Source organism: Podarcis muralis, chromosome 10 (assembly GCF_964188315.1).
Source record: "Podarcis muralis chromosome 10, rPodMur119.hap1.1, whole genome shotgun sequence".
Lineage (NCBI taxonomy): Eukaryota > Metazoa > Chordata > Lepidosauria > Squamata > Lacertidae > Podarcis > Podarcis muralis.
Genome location: NC_135664.1, coordinates 67,941,926 through 67,955,058, shown reverse-complemented (window position 1 = coordinate 67,955,058; position 13,133 = coordinate 67,941,926). Strand labels below are relative to the sequence as shown.

General features: G+C 47.1%; 1 protein-coding gene across 2 annotated transcripts in view; it reads right to left on the bottom strand.

Annotated features, from left to right (window-relative positions):
• Positions 1–1,961: 1,961 nt before the first annotated feature.
• The window catches only part of PRKCQ (protein kinase C theta), a 53,882-nt gene continuing 42,710 nt past the window's right edge, over positions 1,962–13,133 (bottom strand). For both annotated transcript variants that reach the window (XM_028746909.2, XM_077935349.1), the window contains 4 exons: positions 11,065–11,203; positions 7,526–7,714; positions 6,695–6,823; positions 1,962–5,120 (listed from right to left, as the gene is read on the bottom strand). In XM_028746909.2, the coding sequence (XP_028602742.2) occupies positions 4,962–5,120; positions 6,695–6,823; positions 7,526–7,714; positions 11,065–11,203 (616 nt within the window). In that variant the 3' untranslated portion in view covers positions 1,962–4,961. The remainder of the gene's footprint in view (positions 5,121–6,694; positions 6,824–7,525; positions 7,715–11,064; positions 11,204–13,133) is intronic.

The following is a 13,133-nucleotide window of genomic DNA, read 5'->3' as shown; positions in this document are numbered from 1 at the left end:
ATCAAGCAGTGTGCAATCTTTCGCAAACACTTGCAAATGCGTAGGGACAGTTTGTACTTACGTTCAGTACAATGTGTGTCAGCGAATGGTCTGAAGACGAGTTCTGGGGTATGCATTCTACGCCAGACTGGCTTCTCTCCGATGGAAAGCTGGAGGGGGCAGACTCGCCCCCCCCAGCCCAGAGTGTGTTCAGAAGCAAAGAGAGAGGCAGAAGCTGACCAGCTTAGGGAGGAGTTACACAGTTACGAGATAATGCCGACAGAACCAGAAGGGAGGGGGCAGCTAGATGAGACGTCACTTGAGAGCATGGAGGACCCCCCCCCTTCGGACTCGGAGGTCCGAATGTATCAGAGAGCAAAGGTGTCAGAGGGATGGAGGAAATTTCCGTTGGCACCCAAAATGGTGCGGAAGGAGGATTAGACTAGGCAACTGCCCACCTTGCGGAGAGCTGTGTATTTGTGCTTGCAACATGACACTGTAATAAAAGGACCATAAATCTATCAGCTGCTCGTTAATTCTGGTTAATTCGTTAATGCTGGTTTTGACCTTTAAAGCTGGTGTTAGCCACCCTGAGCCCGGCTCTGGCCTGGGAGGGCGGGGTATAAATAAAACAATTATTATTATTATTATTATTATTATTATTATTATTATTATCTGTGAAGTTACTGAAGGGAAGGGAGGACTCGCCATGCCTGAGAATGTGTGAACAAGTCTACTGAGTCAGACCAGTGGTCCAAGGAGCTCAGCCTTGTCTACACCAGGAATAGATAACACCCAGTAGAGAGGGTTTAATCCATCCCCCTAAAGAATTTTTGTTTTGTTCCCCCACGTAAGATTCCACCAATTTTGGCAGGGGAGGCAAAAAAGCAGCAGAAGAAAGCAGACACAGCAGCGATGGGATGGGCAACGCCAAGAGCCCTGGTGGGGATTCACCTGTCTCCTTGCCTGGTAATCAGATTGATTATTTGATGAACGGAAATGGGCTGATACAACCCCAGCTCCTCAGCTGGCCTGGATGGATTCGCTGAAGGAGGTTCTGGGTGCAGCGTGGCTGCCTGCCTGTGACTGCGAAGGGCAGCCACACCTAATTTTGTCCACGCTCTCTGCTGATACGTGGCCCCTGGGAGGCTGATATGTGGCCCTCGGGTGAAAAACAGCTAGCCACCCCTGGTCTACATTCACCAGTGACATTTGTTTTGAAATTTGAGTGCTGTAGGTGTTTCTCCCTTTGGTCAATTCTCTCTTTCCACCTTGGGATCAGCCCCCTCCCCTTAAGAGAAAGAGAAAGTTCACACGCTAAACCTTTCGAAGTGATCTAGGTAAAAGATGGATCCAGTAGAGTTAACCTGAACCTTGAAAAGACCATAGAGCTGAAAGAGGAAGAGGGAAAGAGCGGCATTCTTCCAATTTCCTCCTCCAGATGTATTTTTCAAGAGAGAAAGAGGTAACCTTCCTCATCACCTCATGAGCAAGTGAGAAATTGTTCTGCCCGGACACTGAGGTCCAGCGCTGAGGGCCTTCTGGCGGTTCCCTCGCTGCGAGAAGCCAAGTTCCAGGGAACCAGGCAGAGGGCCTTCTTGGTAGTGGCACCTGCCCTGTGGAACGCCCTCCCACCAGATGTCAAAGAGAACAACAACTACCAGACTTTTAGAAGACATCTGAAGGCAGCCCTGTTTAGGGAAGCTTTTAATGTTTAATAGGTTATTGTATTTTAGTGTTTTGTCGGAAGCCACTCAGAGTGGCTGGGGAAACCCAGCCAGATGGGCTGGGTATAAACAAACTATTATTACTATTATTATTATTATTATTATTAACCGTCATAAAACTTCATATCATGCTTTTCGCTTTCAGAAATGAACATCTCTTATGGCCAGCTCTGATGCAATGTACTGCTGAACAGCACATTGCAGCCATTATAAGCATTACCTGCTTTGGTCTCCCTACAAAAACATTTGCTCCCATTACAGTGGACAACATTTTATTTCCCTGTACAAACATCACAAACAGTTTTCAAAAATCCATATTATTAACAAATCTAACCCGGCCGTATGGAATATGCACACAGAGGGAGCTCTTCCATTGACCGGAGGGGGAAAAACAACAGCAGATTATGGAGACCTATTGAATGAGCACCACTAGAAGTCCTATGTACATATGAGCAAAACGCCCATCATTATGATAAGCAGGGCAAACAGTAGAGCTGTGTGTTGCAAAGATCAGAGTGGGAAGGCTGGGCCACATAGATTTGTGTGCTATTTGCAGGGTCCTTCTCAGTAGAGGCTGGGCCACCCGATTTTGGGCAGAGTAATAAGTTAGGCTATGGCTAAGGCAAGATACACAGCAGACATGGAGCTTCTGGTCTTAGTTATGCCACCACATGAGACACACTTATGCGAAGGATGGCGAACATCACCTTTTGATGTAAGTGGTCCATATCTCAGTGGCTGGACATCTGCTTTGCATGCAGAAGGTTCCAAGGTTCAACCCCCTGAAGACAGAATTGGGATTCAAGATGATCTTACCAGATTGGAGAACTGGGCAAAATGTATTCCAATAGGGACAAATTTAAGGTTCTACACTTACACAGGAAGAACCAGCCGCACCAGGATTGCCAGTAGTACATGTGAAAAGGATCTAGGGATTTTAGTCGACCAAAAGCTTAACATGAGTCAACAGGGTGATGCAGCAGCAAAAAAACCCTAATGCTATTCTAGGCTGCATCAACAGAAGTCTAGTGTCCAGATCAAGGGATGTCATAGCACTACTCTATTCTGCCTTGGTCAGACCACACTTGGAATACTGTGTCCAATTCTGGGCACCACAATTTAAGAAGGATATAGACAAACTGGAACATGTGCAGAGGAGGGCAACCAAGATGATCAAGGGTCTGGAAACCAAGCCATATGAGGAATGGTTGAAGGAGCTGGGTATGTTTAGGCTGGAAAAGAGGAGACTGGGAGGAGATGTGAGTCATCTTCAAATATCTCAAGGGCTGTCACATGGAGGATGGAGCCAGCTTGTTTTCTCCTGCTCTGGAGGGCAGGACCCGAACCAACGGATTCAAGTTACAAGAAAGAAGATTCCGACTAAGCATCAGGAAGAACTTTCTGACAGTAAGAGAGTAACGGGTTGGTGGCAGTGGGGAAGCGAGCACAGTGGTGGCACAGGGATCAATAGACCGTTAAATATCCAAGGACCCTGTGTGATCGCCACACCAGGGATTGAATTTGGGACCTTCTCCACGCATAGCACATGCTCTCTACCGCTGACCTATGACCTTTGGAAAGTGCAAGCATCAAACGAGAAACAGACAGTATCTCTTGAAGCTAAACGGGGCTGAGTTATCTCATGAGTCCCACAGAGAGAAAGAGAGCCCAACAACCTGGAGGAGCTCTCACAGGCCAGGAAAACCACACAGGGACTCAACGATCCTGTGAGGTGGAACTCACAAGACCGAGATCTTGCAGAAGCCTCACCGGATCACAGCAAGATCTCGAAAGGACGAAGGAGGTAGATCGGGACACTAACGGAAATGTGGATAATAATAATAATTTATTATTTGTACCCCACCCATCTGGCTGGGTTTCCCCAGCCACTCTGGGCGGCTTCCATAGAAACCAAAAATACACTATGGAGGACTTGCTACGATGCGGCTTACGTTGAAATCCAGTTCGTATGCAAACTGCTTGCAAATGGGCTTCAGAATGAGGGCTCTCAGCTGATCGGCACTGACAGCCCTCACCCTTAAAGTCCAGTTGTCTACAGTTTGAACGCAAACTGCTGCAAAAACGATGTCTCTCAGGACTCATCAGCTGATTGAAGCTGGCCACCCCATTGGCTGAATGAGAGCATGCCTGATGGCTTACTCCCTGGCTCAGCCAATCCCAGTGGGGCTCCCTGTCAGTGAAAATCAGCTGATTAGTCCTGAGAGGGAATAATGGGGAGCCCACTTTAAACTCCTCATTCCTCCTTTGCAGATACGTCTACATCTGCCCTGATGCCATGTGCAGTGTTGGGGGGGGGCAGTGGATGTGGTTTGGAGAAAACACCCTCACAGGCCAGTTAGGATCCCTGTTGGGCCTTATAAGGTCTGAAGACCAGAGGTTCTCCACTGCAGGGCAGAACGATGGAACTGAGTAAAAGGCCCCCAGGTTATCGCAGATATTCCCTTCTTAAGTGTTCCTCCTGGGACATCCACACCGTTCAGCAAACCACAGTGGCTCAGATCCAAACAACTGCGAGCAGGAGGCGAAAATGTATTAGTGCCGTTCTGTCAAACCACGGTGCAGTGTGTCAGGGGCTGAATTGCCAGCCATGAAACATGGTGAATGAGGAATATAGCCAGCCGTGGCATGTAAAAACTCTAGTTGTCTTGAAAAGAGCTTGTGCGGTGACAGTTCCAGGGGACTTTGGGGAAGATGTTCTCAGTGGGTCTTCCTCTCTGTGTATGCTATCCCCATCGTCCTCGCAGCTGTTGCCACTGCTCATTTGCTTGGGAGGAAATCACCATCTCCCAGCAGGACCGGTGCTCCCGTTGGACAGAGTGAGGCGGCTGCCTCGGGCGGCAGGCAGTAATTGGCAGCAGATGATGGAGGATACAGTGACGTGGGCCATGCAGCCTGCCCTACACCGGCTAAGTTGGTTGAATGCCTTCAGGTGCTGCCTCCGAGCTTGTGCAAAATCCTCCGAGCTTGTGCAAAATCTTGTGCGAGAGCTTCTTCAAACGAAAGAACTTCCCTGGAATTTGGGGTCACCTCTCTCGTGCAACCCTCTTCTGCCAGGTCGGAAGCAGCCCTTCTGTTATCAGAAGAGACTTTCCACCGGGAGAAGGGCACACTTGGATCCAGGCCACCACCTCCGTCGTCCGATGAGAAGCACGACTTCCGCCAGTTGGGAGTTTGGAGGCCATGGTTGTTGTTGTTGTTGTTGTTCTTGAACCACCTTGATCCCAGGGCACTGGACTATCGGGAGAGCAACTTTTCCATGATGGGGTTGGTAAAGGAAAAGCTTCGGAACATGTTTTGGTCCATGCTGTTGATGAGGCTCCGGTCCCCGCACGACAGCCGGGGTTTCTCGTTCAGAAATTCTTTGTCGAAGTTGCTGCAGTCGCCAGGGGATTTCTTGCAGAGAGGAGAGGGAAAACAGAGTTAGAAGCATCAGAAATGGCAGCGGGAGAGTTGCACAATGTTTCTCAAACCTGGGTCTCCAGCAGACTACAACTTCCATCATCCCTAGCTAGCGGGACCAGTGGTCAGGGATGATGGGAGTTGTAGTCCATCGACAGCTAAAGACCCAAGTTTAAGAAACATTGCTTAAGCTAATGTGGTGCTTTCCAGGTGTTGTTGCTGGACTACAACTCTCATCGTCTCTGACTAGGCAGATGGGAGTCCAGCAACCTTGAGGGGGATCCCTGTGGCTCTCTAACTCCCATCAGCCCCAGCCAGGATGAAGGGTGATGGAATTTATAGTCCTCCAAACCTTTAGTGATTCTCCCAAGCTCTTCCTGACCGCAGTGGTGGTCGGTGGCCATTGGGACCCATAGGACAGAAGGAAAGGAGCCCAACAGTAGGTGGCGCCAGAACCAATGAGCTCTACTTTTGTGCCCATCCTCTCTGCTATTGAGTTCTACAAAAGGCAAGCTTGAAAGACAGCTAGCAAGCAGCAGCAGCACCTTCTGGACAGGTTGTAAATAAGAAGACAGACGGCAAGGGCTGGGCAAAGCTGGTGGAGTTGCGCCCCATTTGCCCTAATGGATCAGCCTCCCCCTGGTTTCTCTCACTGCTGCAACTCTAACTGATGTTTGATATTGTTATGTACTGAGTTGAATAGGATCCAAAATGCAGCAGTCTGATTGGTCCTAGAACAATAGGATTCAGAATGCAGCAGTCTGATTGGTCCTAGAACAATAGGATCCAGAATGCAGCAGTCTGATTGGTCCTAGAACAATAGGATCCAGAATGCAGCAGTCTGATTGGTCTGCAGGAGCCACCCAATCCAACTCCAGGTTTAGGTGAATCCACAACCTGATTGGCCTACAGGAGAATCCTGGAATTAGCCAATCATGTGGGGCCCATTGTGTAAATAATGTATATAAAGCAGACATTTCAGGGGAACTGGCATTCCTCACTACTATGAGCTGAATAAAGAGCATGAAATCCACACTCGACTCCGAGTATATTTCAGATATGTTTTTTGTTCAATGCTGTTTTATCATCCTTGAAACTGCCCTGGCATTTTAAAAAATATATACGGTATATGAAAGGTTGCATAGAAATAATTTTAAAAACAAGCAAACAAAAAAAGTCTAAATAAAAATAAAAAAATAAAAAAATTGTCCAGTAGCACCTTATAGACCGACTAAGTTTGTTCTGGTACAGGCTTTTGTGTGCATCTGAAGAAGTGTGCATGCACACGAAAGCTTATACCAGAACAAACTTAATTGGTCTATAAGGTGCTATTGGACATTTTTTTATTTTTTTATTTTTATTTCAACTGCGTCAGACCAACACGACTACCTACCTGAATCTAAAAAAATGGGGAAAAAATGAGTCTAAACATGGTAAGATTATCTGGAGTCCACAAACAAGGAAACTCAACCACCTCCCCTCTGATCTGCAGGGATCATTCATTTTTAGTTGCGAAGAGAAGCAAAGAAACTCAGAAAGGTTAAGGTTTTTTTTTCTCTCTGTCTCACCACTCTAGGCTTGAAAGGGGGTTCGACTGCTCTCGCTTCAATGGCTTCCCAGTTGATTTCTTGGAAAAAGGGATGTTGGCGGATGTTCCCTTTGGCTCCCAGTCTCCTTTCCGGTTCTCTTACAAAAAGCTGGAAATCGAAAGAACGCTAAATTAAAAAAAAACACATAGCACTTACTGTTGTTTGCTTCTTGTTTTTATTATGTATTTTGTGGCTTTTCTCTAGGATTTTTATGTTGTGGACTGCCCTGAGATCTATGGGTGAAGGGCGATACAGTGGTACCTCAGGTTAAGTACTTAATTTGTTCTGGAGGTCTGTTCTTAACCTGAAACTGTTCTTAACCTGAAGCACCACTTTAGCTAATGGGGCCTCTTGCTGCTGCCGCGCCGCCGGAGCACGATTTCTGTTCTCATCCTGAAGCAAAGTTCTTAACCTGAAGCACTATTTCTGGGTTAGCGGAGTCTATAACCTGAAGCGTATGTAACCTGAAACGTATGTAACCCGAGGTACCACTGTATACACATTTAATAAATAATAACAATTTTTTAAACCTTTTTTTTTTAAATAAGAAGTCCTCAAGGAAATTCACCACTGACAATTCCAGAATAACCCCAAAACAGAGGCAGTCTGGAGGCACCCTTAAAGATAAATTCTTATTTTATCTTTAAAAGTAAATTCCATCAGGAAAAACGACCGTATTTAGTGCAAAGGAAATGACTCTACATATGAGGAAAAGATGAGGAAATGCTGGGGAGAATTATTCTAGTAGAAAGGGATCTTGCCCAGTCCAATCCTTCCTTCATCCCTGCCTCCCTCTCTCCTTGACCTGACCTTCACAAGAAGGTCCCTTGCGTCCTTGTCAAGCCATCGAGGGTAGAACGGGCTGTCCATGCGGATCGACTGGAAGAGCTCCTCTTCGTCCTGACCATGGAAGGGAGACTGACCAATCAACATCTCGTACAGAAGGACTCCAAAGGACCACCAGTCAACGGACGTGTTGTATTTCTGCCCCAGCAGAATCTATAATGGAAAGGGGATGGAGAAGTAAAGAAAGCTTACCAGTAAGAGCTGGCCTTCAGATGTTGGTGGACTTCAACTCTCATCAACATAGAAACATTGGAAACATAGCTGTCAATTACAGATTTGAAAATAAGGGACCAGCAGCCTCGAAAATAAGGGATCAGCAGCCAAAATAAGGGATTTTCCAAGCACAGGTATGTTCAACTTCTGAGCCCCTCCGAGCCAAAGGCAGAAAGCCCAGCCAGCAGCCAAACGAAGCCTCAAGCGGTGGTTCCCACAGCGCAGCAACCCGGCAAAGGGGATGCAGCAAGGGAAACCACCGTCACCTCTCCGCTGGGAAGCGCTGAGCAAAGGCGAGTCCCCAGGCAACGCAGCTGATTTGATCAGCACAAGGCATGCAGGCTCCACCCCCCAGTCGTTCTTAGACTCCTTATTGGGTGAGCAACGCAGCCAAGCAACACAGTGGGAGCCTCCCTCCTCCCTGGCCGGCAAGGAGGGAGGGAGAGGAGCTGCTTCCTTTGAAACCCGGGAAATTTAAGGGACATCATCAATAAGGGACAGCAGCGGGACACTGCGCTGGGATAAGGGACTGTCCCGCCAAATAAGGGATGCTTGACAGCTATGATTGGAAACTGCCTGATGTTGAGTCAGACTCCTGGTCCATCAAGCCCAGTTTTTCCTATTCTGTCTGGAAGCACCTCTATAGGATTTCAGGCAGAGTTCTGTCTCCCATGGAGGGATTGAATCACGGAATCATAGAATTGTAGAACTTGAAGGCATCCTGAGAGTAACTTTTTGGCCAAAGTTGAGTTTTCTTTGCAAAAAGTTTTAAAGCTTTTTTTTTAGGGAATTCGCCCTGTGGAATGCCCTCCCATCAGATGTCAAAGAAATAAACAACTATTTGACATTTAGAAGACACCTGAAGGCAGCCCTGTTTAGGGAAGTTTTTAATGACTGGTGTTTTAATGTATTTTTAATCTTTCGTTGGAAGCTGCCCAGAGCGGATGGGAAAACCCAGCCAGATGGGCAGAGTATAAATAATATATTATTTTTATATTTATATATATCAATAATATATTGATCTCCTTCTACTGGTCCACAATAGAAAGTGTCCTTTCATACTGCATCACGGTGTGGTACACTGGTTTGACATCAACTGATAGGAAGTGCCTACAGAGGGCGGTGAATACAGCACAAGATATTATGGGCTGTCCATTGAATCCACTGGATGAAATAGCGAAAGAACGTTGCGTCAGGAGAGCGAGGAAAATTCTCAGGGATGATTCACACCCTGGCCGGCACTTTCTTGATCTCCTGCCCTCGGGCAGAAGATATAGAAGCAGGATTAGTCGCGCCAACAGGGTAAAGAACAGCTTCTATCCGTGGGCTGTTAGGCTGCTGAATGAAAAGATAACAACAGGGCAACTGACTTTTGGGTTTGGTGGGTGTGCGTCAGTAAACGAGGGGAATTAAGACTAAGAGAGCTGAGTGGGGGCTGCTCGTGTAATCTCACTGTATACAAGTTGTACAAGTGACAATAAAGTATTTCATTTATTATTATTATTATTATTATTATTATTATTATTATTATTATTATATCACACTTCCGATATGGGAATCTCAGCTCAAGCATCCATGACAGATGGCCATAGAACCTCTGCTTAAAAACCCCCAAGGAAAGAGAGTCCACAACCTCCCAAGGGAGACTGTTCCACTGTCAAACAGCTCTTACCATCAGAAAGTGATGGTTGTCCTGATGTCTAGCAGAATCTCCTTCCTTGTAACTATTGGTTTGAGTTCTACCCTCCAGAGCAGGAGAAAACGAGATTGCTCCATCTACCATGTGACAGTCCTCCAGATATTTGAACCTGGGACCTACCCTATGTTAATCAGATGCTCTACCAAGATGATCAAGGGTCTGGAAACCAAGCCTTATGAGGAACGGTTGAGGGAGTTGGGTTGGTTAGCCATAAGAAGAGACCGATTATAATAGCCATCTTCAAATAACTCAAGGGCTGTCACATGGAAGTAATAATAATAATAATAATAATAATAATAATTTATTTATACCCCGCCCATCTGGCTGGGCTTCCCCAGCCACTTTGGGCGGCTTCCAACAAAATATTAAAATACAGTAAGGCATCAAACATTAAAAGCTTCCCTAAACAGGGATGCCTTCAGATGTCTTCTAAAAGTCTGGTAGTTGTTCTTCTCTTTGACATCTGGTGGGAGGGCGTTCCACAGGGCGGGTGCCACTACCAAGAAGGCCCTCTGCCTGCTTCCCTGTAACTTGGTTTCTTGCAGTGAGGGAACCGCCAGAAGGCCCACGGAGCTGAACCTCAGTGTCCGGGTAGAATGGTGGGGGTGGAGACGCTCCTTCAGATATACTGGATCAAGGCCGTTTAGGGCTTTAAAGGTCAGCACCAACACTTTGAATTGTGCTCGGAAACGTACTGGGAGCCAATGTAGGTCTTTCAAGACCGGTGTTATGTGGTCTCGGTGGCCGCTCCCAGTCACCAGTCTAGCTGCCGCGTTCTGGATTAGTTGTAGTTTCCGGGTCACCTTCAAAGGTAGCCCCACGTAGAGCACATTGCAGTACTCCAACGTGAAATAACCAGAGCATGTACCATTCTGGCGAGACGGTCCGTGGGGAGGTAGGGTCTCATCCTGAGTACCAGGTGGAGCTGGTAAACAGCTGCCCTGGATACAGAGTTGACCTGCACCTCCATGGACAGCTGTGAGTCCAAAATGACTCCCAGGCTGCGCACCTGGTCCTTCAGGGGCACAGTTACCCCATTCGGGACCAGGGAGTCTTCTACGCCCGCCTCCACAAGCTTGTTTTCTCCTGCTCTGGAGGGCAGGACATGAAACAATGGATTCAAGTTACAAGAAAGGAGATTCCAACTATTGGTAAGAGCTGGAATGGACTCCCTTGGAAGGTGATGGGCTCTCCTTTCTTGGAGGCTGAATGGCCATCTGCCATGGATACTTTAGTTGAGATTCCTGCACTTCAGGGGGTTGGACTAGATGACCCTCGGGGTCTCTTCCAAGCCTACAATTCTATTATTCTACCACTGAGCTTCAGCCCTGCTGTGCTCTTGCCTGTTTACCATGCTGACTGGGGTGATAGAGGTTAAAGTCCAACCACAGCTGGAGGCCCACAGGATACCCCATGACCTTGAGCATTGCATTCCCTACACCAAGCACCCAGATACCTCCAGGAAGCTTATTGGTGTGCACAAAAGACTCAACCCTTCTCTTCCATTTGCACCCAACCCCTGTTATTCAGAGATATTCTGCCTCTGGTCTGGGAAGTTCCATTGGTTGCCAGGGCTAATAGACCCACTTACCTCCGGTGCAATATAATCGGGGGTTCCACAGAATGTGCTTGTCTTGGCGTCCCCTCCCATGTGCTCTTTGCACATCCCAAAATCAGCAATCTTGATGTGCCCTTCCTTGTCTAGGAGAACGTTGTCAAGCTTCAGGTCTCTGCAAGGCAAGATCAGGCAACATCTCTGAAAAGGCTCTTTTCTTGGAAGATTAGATGTGTTATCTAATCAGTATGTGCTGTATATACACAGAACAATTGTTAAGTCATATTGGGTACAAGTCCCAGTATTGTGGGGTTGTATTGTGGCCAAGAAGCTACAGTTAGAACTGGATCTGGAACAACATTTCAGGGAGAAATGTAAAGTATTGCACTTGGGCAAAAAAAATGAGAGGCACAAATACAAGATGGGGGACACCTGGCTTGAGAGCAGTACATGTGAAAAGGATCTAGGAGTCTTGGTTGACCACAAACTTGACATGAGCCAACAGTGTGACGCGGCAGCTAAAAAAGCCAATGCAATTCTGGGCTGCATCAATAGGAATATAGCATCTAGATCAAGGGAAGTAATAGTGCCACTGTATTCTGCTCTGGTCAGACCTCACCTGGAGTACTGTGTCCAGTTCTGGGCACCACAGTTCAAGAAGGACACTGACAAACTGGAACGTGTCCAGAGGAGGGCAACCAAAATGGTCAAAGGCCTGGAAACGATGCCTTATGAGGAACGGCTAAGGGAGCTGGGCATGTTTAGCCTGGAGAAGAGGAGGTTAAGGGGTGATATGATAGCCATGTTCAAATATATAAAAGGATGTCATATAGAGGAGGGAGAAAGGTTGTTTTCTGCTGCTCCAGAGAAGCAGACACGGAGCAATGGATCCAAACTACAAGAAAGAAGATTCCACCTAAACATTAGGAAGAACTTCCTGACAGTAAGAGCTGTTCGACAGTGGAATTTGCTGCCAAGGAGTGTGGTGGAGTCTCCGTCTTTGGAGGTCTTTAAGCAGAGGCTTGACAACCATATGTCAGGAGTGCTCTGATGGTGTTTCCTGCTTTGCAGGGGGTTGGACTCGATGGCCCTTGTGGTCTCTTCCAACTCTATGATTCTATGAACTGATTGGTTCAAAATTAGGAAAGGAGTACGACAAGGCTGTATATTGTCTCCCTGCTTATTTAACTTATATGCAGAATTCATCATGCAAAAGGCTGGGCTGGATGAATCCCAAGCCGTAATTAAGATTGCCGGAAGAAATATCAACAACCTGCAGATGACACAACCTTGATGGCAGAAAGTGAGGAGGAATTAAAGAACCTTTTAATGAGGGTGAAAGAGGAGAGCGCAAAATATGGTCTGAAGCTCAACATAAAAAAACCACCTAAGATCATGGCCACTGGTCCCATCACCTCCTGGCAAATAGAAGGGGAAGAAATGGAAGCAGTGAGAGATTTTACTATCTTGGGCTCCATGATCACTGCAGATGGTGACAGCAGTCATGAAATTAAAAGACACCTGCTTCTTGGGAGAAAAGCAATGACAAACCTAGACAGCATCTTAAAAAGCAGAGACATCACCTTACTGAGAAAGGTCTGAATACTTAAATCTATGGTTTACCCAGTACTGATGTATGGAAGTGAGAGCTGGACCATAAAGAAGATCAAACCTCTCCATTCTGAAGGAAATCAGCCTTGAGTGCTCACTGGAAGGACAGATCGTGAAGCTGAGGCTCCAATACTTTGGCCACCTCATGAGAAGAGAAGACTCCCTGGAAAAGACCCTGATGTTGGGAAAGATGGAGGGCACAAGGAGAAGGGGGCGACAGAGGACCAGATGGTGGGACAGTGTTCTCGAAGCTACCAGCATGAGTTTGACCAAGCTGCGGGAGGCAGTGGAAGACAGGAGTGCCTGGCGTGTTCTGGTCCAGGGGGTCACAAAGAGTCGGACATGACTAAACAACAACAAATTGTGGGGAAGAGCTGAGGAGGAATGACTGCTGGGAGGAGCACACAGAGAAGAAATGCCCTGGTGCACCTGCAACAGCACAACCGGACGCCTTCGTCTGCCCCAGCTGCAACAAAACATGTCCCTCCTGTCTC